General features: G+C 38.8%; 1 protein-coding gene across 1 annotated transcript; it reads right to left on the bottom strand.

Annotated features, from left to right (window-relative positions):
* Positions 1–14,026: 14,026 nt before the first annotated feature.
* PRR32 (proline rich 32) lies at positions 14,027–16,247 on the bottom strand. The gene is made up of 2 exons (XM_065901282.1): positions 16,103–16,247; positions 14,027–15,064 (listed from the first exon to the last, which is right to left on the bottom strand). Exons 1-2 carry the CDS (start codon positions 16,120–16,122, stop codon positions 14,188–14,190), a joined length of 897 nt encoding a protein of 298 aa, XP_065757354.1. The 5' UTR covers positions 16,123–16,247; the 3' UTR covers positions 14,027–14,187.
* Between the last annotated feature and the right edge of the window lie 4,904 nt (positions 16,248–21,151).

Here is a 21,151-nt window from a genome sequence, read left to right as displayed (position 1 = left end):
GCTCCCCAGTGTTCATAGCAGTATTATTTATGAGTGCCAAGATATGGAAGCAACCTAAGTGTCCATCAACAGATGAATGGATAAAGAAGATGTGGTATATATATATATATATATATATATATGTATATATATATATATATATATACACACACACACACACACACACACACACACACACATACACAATGCAGTACTACTCAGCCATAAAACGAATGAAATTTGGCCATTTGCAGCAACATGGATGGACTTGGAGGGCATACCCTCAAAGACAGAAAAGACAGACAAAGACAAATACTGTACAATATCACTTATATGTGGAATCTAATAAATACAACAAACTAGTAAATATAACAAAAAAGAAGCAGACTCACAGATATAGAGAAAAAACTAGTGGTTACCAGCGGGGAGAGGCAGGGAAGGGCAACATAGGAGTGGGGGTTGTGTTGGGAGGTACAAATTATTGGGCATAAAATAGGCTCAAAGATGGGGAATATGGCCAATATTTTGTAATAACTGTAAATGGAAAGTAACCTTTAAAAATTGTAAGAAAAATTGAAAAAAAATTTCAAGTTCAGTTTAAACAATCACCAACTCATATAGGTTAAAAGGGTACATTTTCTGATATATGAATTATATCTCAACTTAGAAAGGAAGATATAAAACTTTTCCCAAAACCTACTTGGTTCAGCCATATGAAATTGCCATCTTTGTCTATCAAAATTACTGACTCAGCTATTTAATAGTTTATTTTAATAATAGTAAGGAGTCCTTCCCACTAATATGATAAAAACAGGAAGCTTTCTAAATAGCACTAATAATTCTAATTGCAATGAATTCTCAATTCTAAAATACCATTGAAGAGAAAAAAGCAAATAATCTCATCTGCATTGTCCACCTATCTCTCATAAATCCTCTCTTCCTTAAGCTAGTGCAGCGGTCCCCAACCTTTTTGGCACCAGCGACTGGTTTCGTGGAAGACAACTTTTCCTCAGACCGGGGTGGGGGATGGTTTCGGGATGATTCAAGCGCATTGCGTTTACTGTGCATAGTCCTGGCAGGAGGCGGAGCTCAGGCGGTAACATGAGCGATGGGGAGTGGCTGTGAACACAGATGAAGCTTCACTTGCTTGCCCACCGCCGCTCACCTCCTGCTGTGAGGCCCAGTTCCTGACAGGACACGGACCAGTAGAGGTCCGTGGCCCGAGGGTTGGGGACCTCTGAGCTAGTGGATCTTTGCTTGGTAGTTCATTATTGACACTAGGAAAACTGAATTCCAATAATATCAAAACTCACGTGGATGATGCAGTCTCCAAACTATAAATCATACAAGATCTCAGAAATTCTGGGGTGAGTTGATAAGCTACTGATAAAAAATATGAAGCTCACAATCTCTGGGTAGCAATGGTCATGAGCTCTGGTGCAGCCCTGCACACAATGTGGAATCTGGTAGCACTTCTAGAAAATTACAACAAAACTTCTGTACATTCAGGAAAGCCGTTATTCTGGGTAAGCATAAATAATGAATATGTTGCTCAAAGATAAACTAGAAAAGTTTAAATTGCAAGAAATGAGGAAACAAAGTCAGAGGAAAGAAAATACCCATAAGCTGAGTGGGGGCAGTGGACAGAGTCATTTACTGCAGGCACATTTAACTCGTGAATCTTTCTGTTTCCATAGAGAAAATTACTCTGGGAAATATTTGTTTCATTTGTTACCAAAGATGTTTTTAAGTTAAAGTGGAAAGACATCATTTCAACTTTTCAGCTTGTCTCTTGAGCAGGGGGTACATTATCAGTCTCCTTCATTCACTGACAGAGTGCGAAGTATGAATATCTAAGGAAGCACTAACAGAGGTGAAGCACTGACAGGGGAGAAGGCATTGTATTTTTAGTTATGTATTTAATAAAAGCTACAGAAGAAAATAAAGGCTAGTAAAAGAACATGAGGTGAAGGAAGGTCAAAGAAGGTGCACTTCTTCTTTGTCCTGGCGCTCTCTTTACCGTCTCTGAAATCTGTATAAGATTTTCTTTAGAATGTTCTACTATACAGTCATAGGGTAGACTAGAACAAGAGGCATTAGCCTCCTGAATCTAGCTTGTTTACATACCATGTAGTTGCCTAAACTCAAGCATAAGTTGACTTATTGCTATGCAGATTCAATTGTGCTACTTTTTAAAACCTGCACCTTCCTGCAACATAAAAATTTATCCTAAAACCCCCAAATTGGGACTTCCCTGGTGGCACAGTGGTTAAGAATCCCCCTGTCAATGCAGGGGACACGGGTTCGAACCCTGGTCCGGGAAGATCCCACATGCCGCGGAGCAACTAAGCCCGTGCACCACAACTACTGAGCCTGTGCTCTAGAGCCCATGAGCCACAACTACTGAGCCCGCGAGCCACAACTACTGAAGCCCACGTGCCTACAACCCGTGCTCAACAATAAGAGAAGCCACTGCAATGAGAAGCCTGCACACCACAACAGAGAGTAGCCCCCCCCCCCACCGCCGCAACTAGAGAAAGCCCGCACGCAGCAAAGAAGACCCAACGCAGCCAAAAATAAATAAATAAATAAATTTTAAAAAACAAACCCAATTAACAATATAAGTACTGGCCCTACTTCTAGACACAGCATTATCATTGCTTTCCATTATGTAATAATACCACTGGATTGTAAACCTTTTGAAGGCAATCATTTTCTCTTGTAATGTTCTATCTTCTTTAACTTCTAGGTTGGTAGTGGTTATGTGATTGTGTCTGCATTGTTGCCCACAGAATCCCGTATTGTTTCTCTTCTTGAAAGCATCCTGAGATGACAAAGTCCGTAATTGAGTTAGGAAGCCTGAGGTCTTGATCTATGTGAGCATTACATTCCTTGAACATAAAATAGCATATTTGAACTAGTTTATTTCTAAGTGTGTAATATACGTATGCCCATTTTCTGCTCAGATAACACCTTATCTATTAATATTTCAATTTCAATGGATGTGCTTTCCTCTCCCCTAAAATATTCAGGAATGTACATAGTTTAAGGAGATAATTGTATAAAAATGAAGGTTCTTGTTTCCCTTCTAGATTATATTAATCATTATCCTGAGTGAAAATTTAAATGTGATCTATGTAAAGGGGAAATGCCATATTCATGGTATGTCTTGATGACTAAAAGTCTTTGAACAAAACCTTTCATTGCATGCTCTGGGAAAAATAGGAAAATACCTTACTGTGCAGTTGAATGCATTCGTGGCTGGTTAAATGGCCAGATGCTCATAATACTGATTAATTGAGGAAGGTCTCCAGGGGAATGCCTCTCAGGACTTTGCATTGAACCAATTTGACATTTCCTGTTATCGATGATTTTCATATTTTAAAACTACATGTCATAACTTGATGTAAGGATAAAAGAATATGTTACTACTTTGAAGTAAATATTTTTCAAATAACAGAGATTGTAATAATGGGCTTAAATCAACAAAAGAGAATTTAATGAGAGACATGTTAGGTAATTCTTGTGTCTAAGTTTGAAGAATCAAATACATAAAGTAGAGCAAGTAAAGTTTAGCTTTCTAGCACCTTGAAATTCAATGACACAGGTGTTTCTGTTTACAACAAATTCAACAGAAGTCAGGACTGTGTTGGTGGCCAAACAATCTCGTGAAGGATGGGTGAATGTCTGTCTAGACGCTAGACGTGTTTGATCCTGGATCCAGAGAGTCTCACTGGGTTTCTGTATATAGTCACAATTCAAAGGAATAAGTCTCATGTTTTTAGTGTCCTTTTTCAGAGGGAAAATAATTTAAGTTATCAGATAAAAGTTTACTCTTAATGTTTTTAGGAGTACAAAGAACAATAATGGTGTGTCTAATTTTAGGAATATACATATTTGATGTTACATTTCAAATAAAAATAATCGAATGCTTTCCACTTAGTGATGGTATAATATCTAGGTACAGAGAGCAGCCTTTAGTGCAGTACTGTACAGTGAATTTACTGAAGGTTGTATATGGGGACCTGGAAGGGAGTTGATACCATCACGTGACTTCACTCTGCACAGTAGTTCTAAATAGTCAAGTATGTTAGCGCTGCTCCTCCATCTGTGCCGTTGCAATTGCACTTAGAATAAAATCCAAGCTCTTCATGGCTATAATTCTCTGCATAGTCTGGACTTGCTTACCTTTCCTACCTCACTTTGTGCTAGTCTTCCTCTTTTCACAACCCTTTAGCCCTGGTGGTCTTGGAATGAACCCATGAGTACGGTCAGATTCATTTAATGTACCTAAAACAGATTGAAAATGTCTGTAATATGTAGCACATGTGTGCAGAAAATTCAACTCAAGTAACATTGGTATAGCTTTGTCTAGGAAAGATTAAGAAATTTTATAAATACAATATCTAAGTATTACTTATGCAGCTATTTCCCATAGTTGTTATCATCATCTCTTACCAGGGCTTCCTCAAAGCCAGGACTTCTAAGTTAACCAATTCTAACTTTAAAAGGTTTTACCCATAACATCCATCCATTGAAAATATTACAAATCACAGATAATATTTGTCATGTGGGTCGGTGACAAAACAAAATATTTATTAATTTTTGTTCTATTTTATTAATGAGCATGGTAGACTGAACTAAAATGCGTATTTCATTCATTTAAAATAAAATCTTTCTAAATCCCTGGGGTTGAAGGTCTGAATAGACTGAAAAGAAATGTGGGGAGAAAAGAAATTGAAGTTGTGGTATGGTTTTGATTAAAGTGAACATCTTCTGAGCTTTGTAGTTAACGACTTGCATATGGAAATTATAGTTGCTCTTAATCTGCTTTCAGAAGACTGATGCAAATATTAAAAAGTAATGAACTAACAAGATTGTTTGTTAATGCCACATAAAAGTGCTAATTATACACCATTTCCTGACTACAGCTAAACCCAAGAGACATCTTCTAAGAAATTGTTAAATAAGCTTCTTCACTAGAAACATGAATACAGCTGAGAGGCATGATGAATTTCCATTAAAGGACCTCAGTGCTACCTCACCCTTAAAAAAAAATAAAAAGAAACTAAATACAGAAAAAAATATAACATGTTAAATGTATTCAGGGAGCAAAATTATTTTGCTCGTGTAAAGTGACTCATTAATATATTCACACCTTATACTCAACATGTGCTTTAAAGGGTAGATTTCATACTGAACTATATTTAGTCTATATTTGCAGGCTTATATTGTAAGGTTGTTGTGAATTTCAGCGTTATTACTTTTAATATTTTAATAGTGTCAGTCATAGCAGTAATTTTCCAAAGTACGTTTGAAATGTTAGCCTGGTGTTTGGGTTTTAGGATTCTAGCTATATTTCTACATTATTCCCATTAAGAATATTTTTTATGCAGGTGCAAGAGAGATACTTCATGGGACTTTTTCTTTGTAGAGATACCATTAAAGCAACTGTCTTTTGCCAATTATATTTTTAATTTATTTTTTCTTATGAATCCATTTTCCATGTCTAATGGTAGCTTTTTAGCAGGTAATTTATAGTTGATAGACTGCTGGTCTTTGATCATTTGCTGGGCATGTTGAACGACAATTCTTTTTTGATTCTATCAACATCGACATTGTGGTTTCTCTAAGCTGGGCTCATGCTTTTTAATGATTTTCCAATCTTATTGAATATGAATGTATTTGGACCCATTGGTTATTAACCTGAACCACAGCTAGTAGCTGCTGCTTCTATGAATAAATTAGAAAAAGGTATCCACTCTGGGTGGACAAATTGGAAAATGTTGCCTCTCCTCAGGGGTACTGCTTAGCAAGCAGAGTACAAACCGAATTTCAATCCCTACTTTTACCACTTTGGCTAGACACCCTTGTGCAGGATACAAACTGTACAACCATATTCTTGGTAGGCCTGCTCTGAACATTTTAAAGTGTGATTATCATAAGTCATAGAAAACAATTTATGCTCAGTACTCCGCAGTCATGGTCAGGTTACATGCAGTTTTAAAATGCTTAAGTCATCCATGCTTGTCTTAACTCCCTATTTTTAAATTGCTCACGTTCAACAGGAAACAGTGTAGAAGGGCAAAACACTGAGCCAAATACTGTGATAATCTGAGGATCTTTGTTCCTGCCTAGATCAGAAGCATGACTCACCTACATGCTTCTGACATTTTTCTGGCTACAGTTAACACGTGCTGGTCCAGGCTGCTGGAATTAAAACTAGGATCATTGTACTTCAATGGGAAATCAAGAACTTTGAAATTAGAAAGGATGGCAAAATGAAAGGGTTGTTAAACTGAACTTATACCTACATGCACCATGCTGCTTCAGCAGACCTGTCCGGATTTGACCCCCTGCCTGCCTAAACCTGCTATATACTCCAGATCCCATGTTTTGCTCAGCCTCCTGATTCCTGGCCCCTCTTTGCATAGACCACCCCCCACCCCGCAACTCACTGACACTCAATGTCTCATGAAAACAAGCGCACAGCCAAGTATCAGATCTTGGCTAACACCACTAAAGTAGGGCCTCGTTTCACAAAGGATCAAGAAACCATATGTTGCAAAGGTACAGTGTTCCAGAGTTTGTCTTAAACTCTTTGACATAAACCTCTCTAACTACTCCCATCACACTTGATTTTTTTCTCACTTTCTCTGAGTACTCATTTATTTAAAATTATGATTACAGAATATGCCATTCTGTTTTCTATTATATTATATAATTGTTTTGTTGAAGTGTAGAGCTGAAAGAGACCTTAGAAATCATACATGATCTCCTTTTTTATCACAACTCCTAAATTTCACAAGAGTAAAAATGTTTATTATAAAAATCCAAAAATATATGGGGCTTCCCTGGTGGCGCAGTGGTTGGGAGTCTGCCTGCCGATGCAGGGGACACGGGTTCGCGCCCCGGTCTGGGAGGATCCCACGTGCCATGGAGCGGCTGCGCCTGTGAGCCATGGCTGCTGGGCCTGCGTGTCCGGAGCCTGTGCTCTGCAACGGGAGAGGCCACAGCAGTGAGAGGCCAGCATACCGCAAAAAAAAAAAAAAAAAAAAAAAAAAAAAAAAAAAAAAAATTCAAAAATATAGATAAGCAAAGAGAAGAAAACTGATCGTACTGGCACATACTTTTGAAATTTTTTTCACTTTAAATGCATATAAGTTTTCATTTTAAAAATTATAGTTCTCTGTTATTGTTCTGATGGTGGCATTATATTCTGTCATCTGAAGGGACCACAATTTAATTGGACAGTTGTCTATTTTGAAAAGTTTAGTTTATTTCTAAGTTTTTGCTGTTATAATGATGAGATGAGCCTGGTTGTAGCTAAAAATTTATCCAATATCCATGATTATTTCCTTCGGCTAAAGTCCAATACATGGGATTCTTGGATCAAAGAACACTACAATTTTAAGGAATTTGTTTAATATTGTAACATGCTCTCGCTAAATGTTCTCTTACTTATACTCCCATAACTAGTGTGTAAGAGCACCCATGTGCCCAAACCCTCCCCAACAATGGATATAATTATGTGAAAAAAACTTTGACAATTATGACAGATAAAAATGTATTTATTTTAATTTATACTTATAAACTATTTTACATGTTTATTAGCCATTTTTCTTTTTTTCTTTTGTAAACTACCTGTTAATGTCACTTATTCATTTTATATGAGGGTATACACATTTTCTAATGGCTCACAAATTTTGTATTTGTTAACAACATTTAAACCTTTTTCTAGATATCCTGCAAAATTTCCCCAAGCTTTTCATTTGCTTTTAAATTCTGTTTATGATAATTTTGACACAGATCATTTCAATATTATAGTGTGTTCTGTTATGGTTTCTGACTTTATTGTCATGAGAAGAAAGATCATGATTACATAAATATTCATTTATTTCACTTATATTTTCTTCTAGAATTTATGGCAATTTTTATTTTCTTATTTTCATTTATATCTTTAATACATTTGAGACACATTTTTTTTTTTTTTTGCGGTACGCGGGCCTCTCACTGTCATGGCCTCTCCCGTTGCGGAGCACAGGCTCCAGATGTGCAGGCTCAGCGACCATGGGTCACGGGGCCAGCTGCTCTGTGGCATGTGAGATCCTCCCGGACCAGGGCACAAAGCCGTGTCCCCTGCATCGGCAGGCGGACTCTCAACCACTGTGCCACCAGGGAAGCCTGAAACACATTTTGAAGTATGGAATAACAAGAGGATTCTGACTCTTCCACAAAGTCACATTTTGTTCTTGGTCAAATCACTAAATCTCTCGAATCTCAGTTTCTCCATCTGTAAACTGACAACCTATCAGACCAACAGAAGACATGGAAATTCTAAATACACATGAGCACATGAGAACTCATTCTACTATAAGTGTATGTTTTCTCTCACTGAAGGAAAACAAGTGTTTTCTTAGTAATCAGTCACTTCCACAGGTGTCTGCTTGGTTTTTATTTTCTATAGCACCCAATGTAGAGCTACTCATATACTATGCATTCAATAAATGCACGTTGAATAACTTTAATCTTCAAGCCCATGGAGTCTGCGTTTTACACTCTGTTATGTTTGATTTTTTGTTTGTTTGTTTTGACTAGATGAGCCTAAGACCCAAGACCTAAGGCCTCTTACTGGTTTCCCAATTAAGGGTTGACTGACCTTTGTAGGCTCCACTGCTGGCTATGCTAAAAGGATAACAGCATCAAGTTAAATAGAGAGGGTAACATTTAGACATTGGAATTGGTATTTTTCTTATATAACTTCACTTCATATCAAATGCCTAAAGGAGAAATGAGCTTTTACACTGTTTTGAAGTGATATGTACATGGATTCGTTTGACTGGTGATGTTAGTACTGTTAATTAATCATAAAGTTGGACAATTTGAGATGTACATACATTACAATTGGTTTGTGAAAATACCTAGCACTGAAGCAATAATGTTTATATAAATTCTGAAGAGATGATCGTTTTTAAAGCCATATCATTCTGTTAAATTTGGGATCATCTGTGATTTTACTGATAGTCTTTGTAAGACTATCTCATAGATATTTTTAACTATGAAACATTATTTATATTTGATTATTTTCCTCCAGTTGTGACTTACTAATTAAGTAAGTGAATTACTTACTTAATTACTAATTAATTACTTAACTAGTAATTACTAATGTGAATTACTAATACAAGATGTTTTTAAATTATTATATTTATGGATAATCAACTTTTTAGTTAGGGCATTAAATAGTATCTTCAGTACATTTACTGTATATTGCTAATAGCTATTGAGCACCAGTGAGCATTAACCCAATGTGTAAGGATTTTATGCCTAAAAGAGGTATAAATATGCCCCCTGGGAAAAATAATAGATTGCTTGGGTTCTGGATGAAGTGTGATTAATAAAGCCAGCAACTCCACCTCAGAAAATTATGGTTTAATAGGAGGGGTGAAAAGGCAAAATTAGAAAATAATCAGTGTACCTAGGGGAAAAAAAGATTGGAGTTTAAATTTAAAAAGAAAAACAAGTTTAGGGTCTGATATGTTTGAGAACTTGAAGAGGGAATGCTTTTTTGTGAGCCTAATTCATTGCACACCCTCTTCACTAATAAAGTAACCTTGATGATGGTGAGTTTGCTCGTCAAGGCCAGTTTGGGGGATTGATGAAACCTAAACCAGAAAGGGCTTCCAGTTTCACATAGGCAATATGAGATTGGCTGCTATCTGAAGAGAGATGATATTTATAGGAAGGAATGAAGCAGTGGAGATAGATTCGTTTTTTGGAAGGCTGGATAGTGTTTCTCTAATCAGCTCATCCCCACCCTCTCAAATGTGTGACTCCTACACAGAGCCCTTTCTTTCATGAAACACTTAATCCCTGTAACTTCCTTCTTTTCAAACTGCCCCTTTCTGTCTTCTCTGGATTATTTTCTCCCATATCCAAATGTATTACTTTTCCAACAGTACTTCCACTATGAAGCTGCTTCCTCTTCTACAGCACTTCATCTCATCTCTTCTCAACTGACAGTGGCCCTGCCCCTATTTTTAATCCTCTGTCTTTCTCCATCTGTTTTTCTCTTTCTCACATGCGCAAGCACCGTCCATCAACCTCCGTATTCCCCGTGTTGCTTTGCCTCTGAGTCAAAGCTTTTACAATCAGGGTGTTAGATGAAGTCAGTTATAAATGTATATTTCTCAATAAATTATATAATTAAACACTATTAGATAGACAAAGCCCCTTATGATAGGAATGATGGAGTTGTGTGCTTTACAATCTTATTTTACTTAGGGAAAGAGATTTTCAGAGTTGGGAAAAATGTGGTCAGTTTACCTTCATAGAGTATTGCAGGATACTAGTCCATTCTCAAAGAAGCAATGGTAGAGTCGCTTCATGAAAACAAGTTCCACAGATAGTTTCTTTGAGAAATTGGGATGCTGAGAAAGATTTTCTGAATGGCAGTAAGTTCCCAATGGTGGGTGAGAAAGCATATATATTTAATTAGTCTTTGGCAAGAGTAGCACCTTCTCAAGCACTTAAGAAAATGACTGCATGATGAATCACAATTTTTCTGACTTCTCAAATCTAGACTTGATTTGATAAATGCTATACATTTCCATCATTTTAAGAAAAAATGAACATCATCACAGAGAAACAGATGGGTTCTTTCACTTAATTTAGTCTCATCACTTGCTCTTTCTGTGGGAATATCACTCAATCCAGCTCATTATAAAGAAGACATGCAACGTTTTGTGATAGCTATGGAATTAACCTATGACGTGACACAGTGTTCTTGATCTGTGTAAAATTTCTTTTATCTCTGGTTTTGGCCCATTGATCTTGAAATAGAGTCATTTCACGTAGTGCTGTATTAGGTCCTTTAAAAATCAACATCTGTCAATAGCACTTGATAATTCAATGCCATTGTTACAGTACAATGTAATAGTTATGGAAGGATATCTTTCTCCATACATATATGTATGTGTGTATATATACTTTAGTTATTTAGTAACAGCCATGCAATAAACCACTTGTTCCGTGGTAGATGAAGATAGCACCATGATCTCAACCTTAAGACGCCAGTGAAAATAAATTTTGGGTCCTATTTTATGTTTGTTATAATAATTCTCAGAAGAATAATGTGTAATTTTGATGTCACTCTGGTTTATGAAAGACTTTAAAAATTTTATAATTTGAACTTTAACATTTTCAGTATTCTACAGTTTGATTGGCTACATGTGTACCTCTTCCAATCAGGCTACAGAAGTTGTAAACGGTGGAAAATAGAAATGGCTAATGAATCATACTTAGGGACATAGAAAAGGTCAAAGTTGTACAGTTTATTATTATCTTCTAGAGAATATATAGGATATTAAAATTCTAATGCTACAGTCTTATGACAAAGAATATAATGAGAACCATAAATAATAAACAGTACAACATGAATCATCTTGTGACAATGATTATAACTTAGAACAGGAAATACTTAACCCATTCCCATTACTATCAGAAGAAAGGGCTACTTTGTTGATGTTTTTCTTTCCCTCTTGCGGTTAGGAGCTATTTAAGCCACAGAAAAGAATGGGAGAACATATATGTTCAAGAATGTTGAATATATTGAATTATGTGCACTTTCCAAAATGAATAAGATATTTTGGTGTAGGATTAATATTAGCTCATATTGCACCAGAATAATTTAAAATTAGCTATTTTAAGGCAAATCATGTGTTTTTTAAACATTTTTTTCTACTTCTTTTATTTCTTTATTTATTTTGGCTGTGTTGGGTCTTCGTTGGTACACGTGGGCTTTCTCTAGTTGCGGCGAGCGGGGGCTACTCTTCCTTGCGGTGCATGGGCTTCTCATTGTGGTGGCTTCTCTTGTTGTGGAGCATGGGGTCTAGGCACGTGGGCTTCAGTAGTTGCAGCACACAGGCTCAGTTGTTGTGCTCGTGGGCTCTAAAGCTCAGGCTCAGTAGTTGTGGCACACGGGCTTAGTTGCTCCGTGGCATGTGGTATCTTCCCGGACCAGGGCACGAACCTGTGTCCCCTGCGTTGGCGAGCGTATTCTTAACCACTGTGCCACCAGAGAAGCCCCAAATCATGTGTTTAAAATGGGTGTTTTGCTGTCATTGAGGATGCTGGCACCTATGATAATAAGGTAATACAGTATTTCTATACGGAAGCTGTGAATAAACAAAAATATTTGCATTTCACTTGCATTTAACAACAGGATCCCAGGCTTATTTGATACTTGTGTTTACTGAAAGCTGTTATATAGGCACAGAGCTCTGCATAGACTAAAGAAAATGTATTTATCCTACACCATAGAGGTATAAAGGAAACTTCAATGCCTCAATTTGCTAATAGTTATTTTTTGTTGTGTACTGTAGGTGCTCAGTGTTTAGAAATGGCATAGAAAATAACATGCAGAGGGTATTAGGAAAGAGAACAGAGGGTTTAAAAAGAGCAGCTTGTGTTGGTGGCACTTTCTTGTTACAGTAAATTTGTCATGGATTGCTGTAATTGTGAGTAAAGTCTGAGTGTTTATCGGAGCTACTTCCTTTGAGAAGGAAAACGTATCCTATTCTGCTGTCACTTACCACACCTTTTGGCAACTCTCCAGAGATGCAGCACTGCCGTTGACACAACAACTTGATTTCTTGTCAAAATATCTTTTAACATCTGGCTCAGAAGATATTTTTGATGACTATAAGCATGCCCAACTCCTCTGTTCATTAAGGCTGAAAATTCAGTAAGTGTTTGGTACGCTGGGACTAAGCTACCTCATAGTGAGCAGCTGTCAAATGATTTGCTGCATGCGTCTGCTCAACCCACCACGGTGAACTGATGGAATTGCGCCAGCTTCAGGACAGAGTAAGGGGAATCTTAGCAAGCTCTATCCAGATGCTCCTTTTATCCAGTGCTCCTTGCGCTACCACCTGTAAATTTAGAACAATCTATTCTGAATCAAATGGAGAAAAAGAAACTTCATGGATCCATGTGTCTTTTTTTCCCCGAGTAGTGAAGAACCCACGATTGGTGCTAAAAACACATAAATGGTTTTGCTTATAGGCTAGGTGCCTTTTGGATCTGTAGGTTTTGTCAACCATTAACTGACTGCTTACATCACCTACGTCATCAGCTCTGCGCATGAAAAATGCTCATTGGAAGAATCATCCTCTAAAGATATTTCTAATTTAGTGGTTCTTCATAGACAGTGTCGGTGTGTTTTAGGACCACTGTGTGAATGAAGTTGTATAGTGGTCAGAATGGCCACCCTTCCACCCTGCATGCTGTGCCCATATCTTTGTCACTAGAATTTGAAAAAGCTCCCATCTGGGCTTTTGATAATCTCTCAGAGCCATCATGATAATGGGGTGCTGTAGCACTTATGAAGGGTACAAACATAGCAGTGTCAGAGAAAATAATTCCACAGGAGTGAGATGTTTTCATTTGCCTTTAAAAGTTCTGAGTATATAGTACCCTTTATTTCGAGAATGGGTGAAGGATTCAGCCCGGTTCCATCTTGTCCCCAGACTTCTTATTAAGCCAGCCTTATCTATACCATGTATTTAGCAACAGCGAAATGCTGAGAGACAAACACTAGTTCATGTTTGAAGCAATGGTGTAGAACTCTCCCATCTCCCCTGCTCCTTTTCTTTCCTAACTTTTCAGCCTGGTTCTGCCTCTAACTGTCTGTCAAATGTTGGCTCTGTTACTCTCACCTCAGTCTCATCTGACTACTTTTAGTGTTTGGGCATTTTACTCTATTATCTGGACTTGGATCTACCTCCTGGACCTTATCTTCATTCACCCATCCTGCACTGAGCAACCCCCCATAGCCTTAGGTAGGTAGGAAATCCCCACCCCGGACTCACCAAGTCTAACAAGAACCCAATCCCACCTCCCCACAGTCACAGCTGCAAGCCATTGGTAGGGATTCAACTAAGCTACTTACAAAACACTGGCACATTACTGCTTTCATTTTCTTAAAAGTAGAAAACAAAATCCAAGGCTTCAGCTCCAAAAGTGGCATTTTACAAAATAATTCGCAATATTTCAAAGTTTAGAGCCTTTATTGAATTTCCAAGTATGTAAGGCACGTTAGTGCTAAACAGGCTGCAAGAGGGTAGGGGGTTTCAGATATAAAAACATAAATGAGTAACTTTCACCTCTTTTCCCAACCGTTTTTCTTCCCCTCCTTCCTTTTTTTTGCCATCAGTTGTTCTCTCTGTTTGAGGATGCAGGAGCCAGCATTCCCCAGGAAGGGCAATTGGCAAAATAGGAAGGCAGTGGAGGACCAAATATCGGAGGAGGAGCAAAAGCCATAGGCATAGCGAGAAATGGATTGAAACTTGGAGGTCGAGGAGGAGTGAAGCAATGAGCAGTAGTGCAAGAAGGTAAACCCGGAGTGCTGGACGACAAGGGCATAGGCCTTGGCCAGTTCTCCACGGGGTGCCGCGGGCCTCCCAGTGGGAAAGAAACATGAGCCAACCTTTCCTTGCAGGTCACTCTCGTACTTCCTGGAGGCACCTCCGTCATTATCCCTGATCTAAGGGTGGGGATAGGTGGCGGGCCTCTTACTTGAGAGCCCCTGGATGGAAAGAATCCTTGACCCCTTGGCAAAGCCACATATAACTTTGCATTACTGCCACCTCTCTCAGTGCCCCCGTTGCTGACCCTCGTCCCACCCACCATCAGTGCGGGAGGGCCGCCAGAGAATTCCCGGGACACATTAATAGAATCCTGTCCCCTCTGCCTCCTGCCTGCCAGCCCCTCAGAGCTATTTACTTCTGCTGTTGCTAGGGACTCTTCCGCAACAGCCGGTGGTGGCTTATGGGGGGGGTTGAGAGCTCTCGAATCGTCGACGGGAATGCAGGATCCTGTTCTCTCTGAGGGACGCTCCAGTTGCTCTCTTGCCAGATCGGCCAGTACATTGAAGGGGGGTCTCAGGGGGACGCGAGGGAGGCCCCAGGATTCCACATCATCCTTCTGCATGGAGCTCGGACACTGGAGGGGCACGCCGGGGCGCAGCTCTGGGGTCCCATGTTCATCGGCAGCTACTGCTGTGGGTGAAGGGGCGTGCCCTCCAAGGCTTGCCAAAACAGAAATGAATAGGTTAACAAAAATGAAAATGCCAGGCTTCCCTGGTGGCGCAGTGGTCGAGAGTCCGCCTGCCGATGCAGGGGACACGGCTTCGTGCCCCGGGATCCCACATGCTGAGGAGCGGCTGGGCCCGTGAGCCGTGGCCGCTGAGCCTGCGCGTCCGGAGCCTGTGCTCCGCAAAGGGAGAGGCCACGACAGTGAGAGGCCCGCGTACCGCAAAAATAAAAAAAGAAAATGCGGTGACCAGAAAATATCTGAAATATGTGATTGATCGAATTCTCTGGAATACACGGTGGTTATTCCCGTGTATTCACCGTGGAATACACCTCCCCGGTGTAGTCAGCAAACACTTCTTCGATTCACTTGCCCTTCACCAGGCAGCCTCTTTAGCATCAGGCTTTGTGGTTTCCCTTTATGGCTGACCTGTGGCTCCACCCCGTTCCCCATATTCCCACCTCCTCAAGGCAACAAGGCAGCCTAGAAGACTCAGATAGCTTCCTTAAAAGCTGCAGTGCGCAGGCATGCTAGATAAACAGAGGAAACACCAGCTCTTTCAGTCCCAGTAGGATATATGATCCACGAAACCCATCATTTAGATTCTGGTAGGAGTGCTCTGGAAAGTCTTATGAGGGAAAGCATTTTTTTTTTTTCTCCACAGAAGTCGAAGAAAGGTTAGTTATGCTAACAAACACTCCAGTTTGTTTCTCTTTCATGAAGCATCATTCAACATTTACACCAACTTTTGTTAAAATTTTCTTTCATTCGACCCATACCACACCCTAGAGTAAGAATTTCCTCATATTTAAACCCCACAATTTAGACTAAGGATTTGCAACTTCAAAATTACATTTAAAACTCCAGTACTCTTAGTACCTGAATTTATGTCCTTCACGCTTCTGTCTGTAATCCCCTTCTGCATCCTTCGCAACCCACTCCTCCCTGTCGTCCGTGTCGCACTCACACAGGAAAAGAATTCAAATTGTCTTTTGCCTTCAACTTAAACAGTTGTACACAGTTTTGTACTTACACATTTTCAGTACAAGCCATGGAGAAATTTGATCAGCAAAGCCTCCTTGAGGTGATGGAGAAAACCAGCTGAACGCCCACGCCAAGCCAACTCAGTCTGGAGAAATGACTGGTGCTTCTGCTTTAGAGCAGCTTGGCAGGTCGAATGAAGCCAGGGACCAACTGCTTCTTTCTAGATTTGGAGTCCTCTTTATGAGGTTACCAGTTGCTAGGGAAGGGAGGGAGAAAAGGAGCTGGGAGGAGGAGGGGATAAGTCTGTGACGCTCCTCTGAAGCTAAATGTATGATTCCTTTTTGCAGAGTAGCAGATGAACTTAAAGGCATTCGCTACATTAACCCTGTTGCAGTCCAGTTAGAAAGACAAATCATCGAGACAAATTTAGAAGAATCATGGTGGCATGGTCTTTTGTTAAGAGTTATTTCTGAAGTTTTATTTAGAAAAGGTAGTTATCAAATCTCCTCTTCCAGGGTGGAATTACAAACACTGAGCAGAGTACCATGCCTAATCTTGTAATTTAAACTTCCAGTTTAGGGGGTGCATACTATTAACTTGGTGGAGAACAGAGTTTGGGGGGTTAAATTGTTTTGCAATCTGACTCTCACTTGTGAAGATGAAACAAGAATAGCACTATAAAAAAAATCCCTCTAAGAATCACATTGGCTTTTACTTTTTAGCCCCTCAATTTGCAATTCTTCCCTTCATCTTACCTTCTAGTTTATTGGCTCAGTATGGTGTATGTGTGTGTGTGTGTGTGTGTGTGTGTGTGTGTGTGTGTCTGTATATACACATATTTCCCAGAATAGAGCTCTGGAAACTTCCCTGCAAGTGAGAGGGGAAATAAAATACATAGCAGATAACATCAGTTTACAAATATTAGCTCAGATTTTGCCTTGTAACTTTTTGCATAAGGCACTTTCTGTTCTTTCAGCTTAAATTTCTTCCCCCTCCCTACCTTAAGCAAGTATACTTCCTCAGCTTTTATTTTCTGCCAACGATCTACAGATTAATTGCTCTGAAATTACTACGGCCATCCCCTGATCTAAGATTACTAATCTTGCTCTAGGATAAAGCCAAAAACTTGGCCCACTTCCTTAAATTCACCTAAGATTTGTGTTGTTCAGACTAGACTTCAAAGACCTTAAAATAACTTTCTTTATTCCCAATATCAGAATATGCTGTTACATTTCAACATTTCAACAGCTATATATATAGCTGTGTGTGTGTGGGCATGTGTGTGTGCAGGGGGTAGGTACAAGATACTAATGCAAAGAAATGGTCACTGATGTGAAGCAACAGACTCATAATAGAAATGACCTTTTGGGTCTCTAAGTCCACATCTTCCTGCCAGGGTGCCTTGTCCCTGTCTATACACTGTCGAGTTTTCTTTATCTCATTGAAAGATGAAAGCGGCATGTTTCCAAAACTTCTCCCAGAGGAATCTGTTCCCTTGCCTAGCCTGGCTCACTGTTAAGAAATATCTTGATTCTCAAGCTTCAGTTTCCATTTTTCTTTAGTTTATTATTTACTTGTCCTTATGTAAAAGAAAAGTTCTTATTAGCAATATAATTGTGGTAGAGCCTTAAAGCCCTTTTAACACTTGCCATATCAGAGGGAATAATGAAACTTGGGTTAATACCTGCTAATAGTTGGTAAGTTGTATTTGCATAGTTTATATTTGAGAGCTTGCATTTTTTTCTGAATAATGGCAAGGATTCCCCAGGAAATCCTTTTATGACTATCAAACTATTGCAATAATTGGTTGTTTTTAGCTAGAAATGCCTATTTAGTAAAGTATCGCCTTAATTGGATTACGTGAGAGTGAAATGTAATATAGACAGCAAATAGCTGGGCATAGTGACAAAGCCAATGGCACCTTAGAATTTTCCAAAACCATAATAGGTATTATAAATTTATGGATTCTAGCTCAGGTTTTGCCTTGCAACTTGTTTGCTTTTGTGCAATGAATGTTTGTTGAATACCTACTGCATGCATTCACTATTTGGTTTAGTGTGGATTATACCACAAAAGTTAAATATACAACTGGTAGTGACTTCAAGGAATATTCAAACTTTCTGGGGGAGAGAAAAACATCTATAAAAGAAGAATGCAGTAAGAAAGAATAGACACAGACTATTAGCTGTCATTTTCCACAATGGAAATTCAGAAGAAGCTATAATTTTAGGCAAAAGTAGTTGTGAAATATTTCACGTGGAGTTGGGGCTTGAGTTGTGTTTTGAAGGATGGGTGCAATATTCCATGTCAAGAACAGGTATGGAGGGGACTTCCCTGGTGGTCTAGTGGTTGAGAATCCGCCTTCCAATGCAGGGGCTATGGTTCAATCCCTGGTTGGGGAACTAAGATCCCAGATGTTGTGGGTCAACTAAGCCCACGTGCCGCAACTACAGAGCCCATGCACTCTGGAGCCCGCGCTTCACAACTAGAGAAGTCCATGTGCCGAAACCAAAGATCCTGCGTGCTGCAATTAAGACCCAACGCAGCCAAAAATAAATTTAAAAAAAGAAGAAGAAAAAGAACAGGTATGGAGGTAGGAATGAAGGGGAAAATTTGGAATTTTGTCGTTCAGATTTTTAATCCAAACTGGGCTCATATTTGGCAGAAATAGAAGGTTAAAGAGCCAATTGGACCCTCTAGAGATAGTAAGATCAGCCAGGTAACTAGTAAAGTTGTACCCAGCAGGGAATATTTGAGGGCACTCAGATTTTATAGTTAAAGATAAAACTAGAATTATCTCAAAACCTACTTTTTGACACAAAGCTGTTAGCTGCTTCAATTATCCACTGAGCTCTGAAAATGAAGTAATAAAGTGTATAGTTTTTGTTGTTGTTTCTTTGAATAACTGTTTTGGGGAGGAAAAAATGGGTAATGGAAGTTGAGGATTTGCCAAAAAGTAGCTTAGCTGTGAGAGTAGCTAAGCTATAAATGCCTTTCATTACCTATGGCCGCTAATTTCATGACGCAGCTCCAGATATCACTCTCATGTCTCTCAAAAGGTTTTGAGGACTTTATTGAAATGCTAAGTGAGAACCATACAAAGAGATGTATTTACATTTGCCCAGCAATTACAAGGTCATTAAAAATGTGGTTGTACTGCCAAAATGATGTTGTTGGTTGTTTTTCAAAGGAATTTTGCAGATGCGTATGTACAGGCAAAGTATCATTTGAAATACGTCCTTTCTTTTTTGCTGGAAAAAGAATCCAGGAGATAGAGACATAAGGATGATTTTCTCTCTTTCCGTCAGGCTAATAAGAAGGTGATGAAGAGATTGTCATGCTGATCTCTGGGAAGACAGTTGTCAAAAGATCTCATCCATTAACTCGCTTTCAAAATGTAATGTAGCTATACCTGTGGAAAGCTCTCAGTTTAGGATGTCTAAAAGTACCTCTAGAAGATAGACCAGATGTTTTTAAGGGTGTGTTGTTATTTAATTCAGTGTATTAAGAAGCATGAGATTAATTAAGGGATGGTACTACCCCAGAATGGGCCAGACAGAAATATTCAGTTGCACAACTATAGGCAGTACTCCTGTCCTCTCTGCCACCAGCTGTCCTGCAAACTCTATGTGGTAAGTGACAAGGGTGAACAGGTGAGAGTGTGGTTATTTCACTACCCGTACTGGCAAAAGCAACTAACAACACATGCCTCACTGTTGGACCTATGTGTATGAAGATCAATAGACTATTATTGTTTTTCTCAAGTTCTTTGCTCCAGACTTAAAAAAAATTGTTTTAAACAGGTAATTTGTGGCAATGACTCCAAAACAGATTATTTTCTTATAGAAATCAGAAGCTATCAGAAATTCTTTCAACAGATCGCTCTAATTTTTCTTGATCTCCTGAGAGTCAGAACTAGAAATTAAGTAACAGCTGGGCAAGCCAGATGAGAAAAATGAAGAAGGAAAAGGAAACTGAGATTTTTTTATTTTTACTACTTACTCTATGCCGGATATTTAATACATTTCGTCTCATTTAATGTTCACAGCAAACTTTTAAGGCCGTTACTATTATTATATCTATTTTATAGATGAAGATAAAGACAGGGAGAAGTTTAAGTCGTTTTTTCCAAGGTCCCACAACTAGTAAACAGCAGACAATATTGAGACACAGACAATCTGACACCAGAGCCTGTATTTCTTTCATTCAACCACGTGGCCTCCTGACTATAGTTCTAGGTGAATCACATAGGTGGCTCAGATCAAAACATCTGATCCAGATGTAATCCAGATGTGTACCAGATCCGAGTTTAGTTTATTTAATGCATGTACTCACTGACACTCATCCTAATATAGTTCTGCAATGAAGAAATCATACAAACTGCATTGCATCTCAGAAAGCCTGCCCATGCAGGAATGTAGCAAGTGACTGAAGATTAGGCATTTGGTGGCGGTCCAGCAAGAGGATGAGGACTAAAAGTCCTCTCATGGAGCGAATAGGGTTGGTTACAGAGAAAAGAACTTAGTCATAGGACAGCACTGAGTGATCATTACTAATGAATTAATTTTAATATGTGCTCAGTATGACCAGTATTCAAATTAAATTGATTTTGAGTTTTTGAACTGCAGGTATAGGGTTGCTCAGACTATTTCTATGTCACTAAGGTGGGACTGAGCTTATAATCATGGTTAGCTCATCCACCTTCCAGTATTGGAGCAAGTGGGAGAACATAGAGTTAATTGTGTGTGTGTGTTGGGTGAAGTGGGGGTGGGGATAGTTGAGTTGTCCAAGTGAGCTATTAATGATAACTCTGGAGAATACCTTTCTGAATTAGGAAAACACATTAATTAAAAAATAAAATTAATGTTCACATTGATATATATTATAAATTAAGATATAAACATGGACTAATAAGTAAAATGAGGAAAGTTAATGAAAAAAGTTGTTTTACAGTAACCCATTAGACCATAAGTTTATAACAATTAGACACACACACACACACACACACACACACACACGCAAGGGAATTGAAGGCATACTTAATTTCTTGAGCACTATGTTTAAAACACAAAAACTATTTTAGATTAGTTTCTTCTTG

The sequence above is a fragment of the Phocoena phocoena genome, chromosome X (genome assembly GCF_963924675.1).
Source record: "Phocoena phocoena chromosome X, mPhoPho1.1, whole genome shotgun sequence".
NCBI classification, from domain to species: Eukaryota; Metazoa; Chordata; class Mammalia; order Artiodactyla; family Phocoenidae; genus Phocoena; species Phocoena phocoena.
Note: the sequence above shows the minus strand (reverse complement) of the source record. Positions and strands in the feature narration are given on the sequence as shown.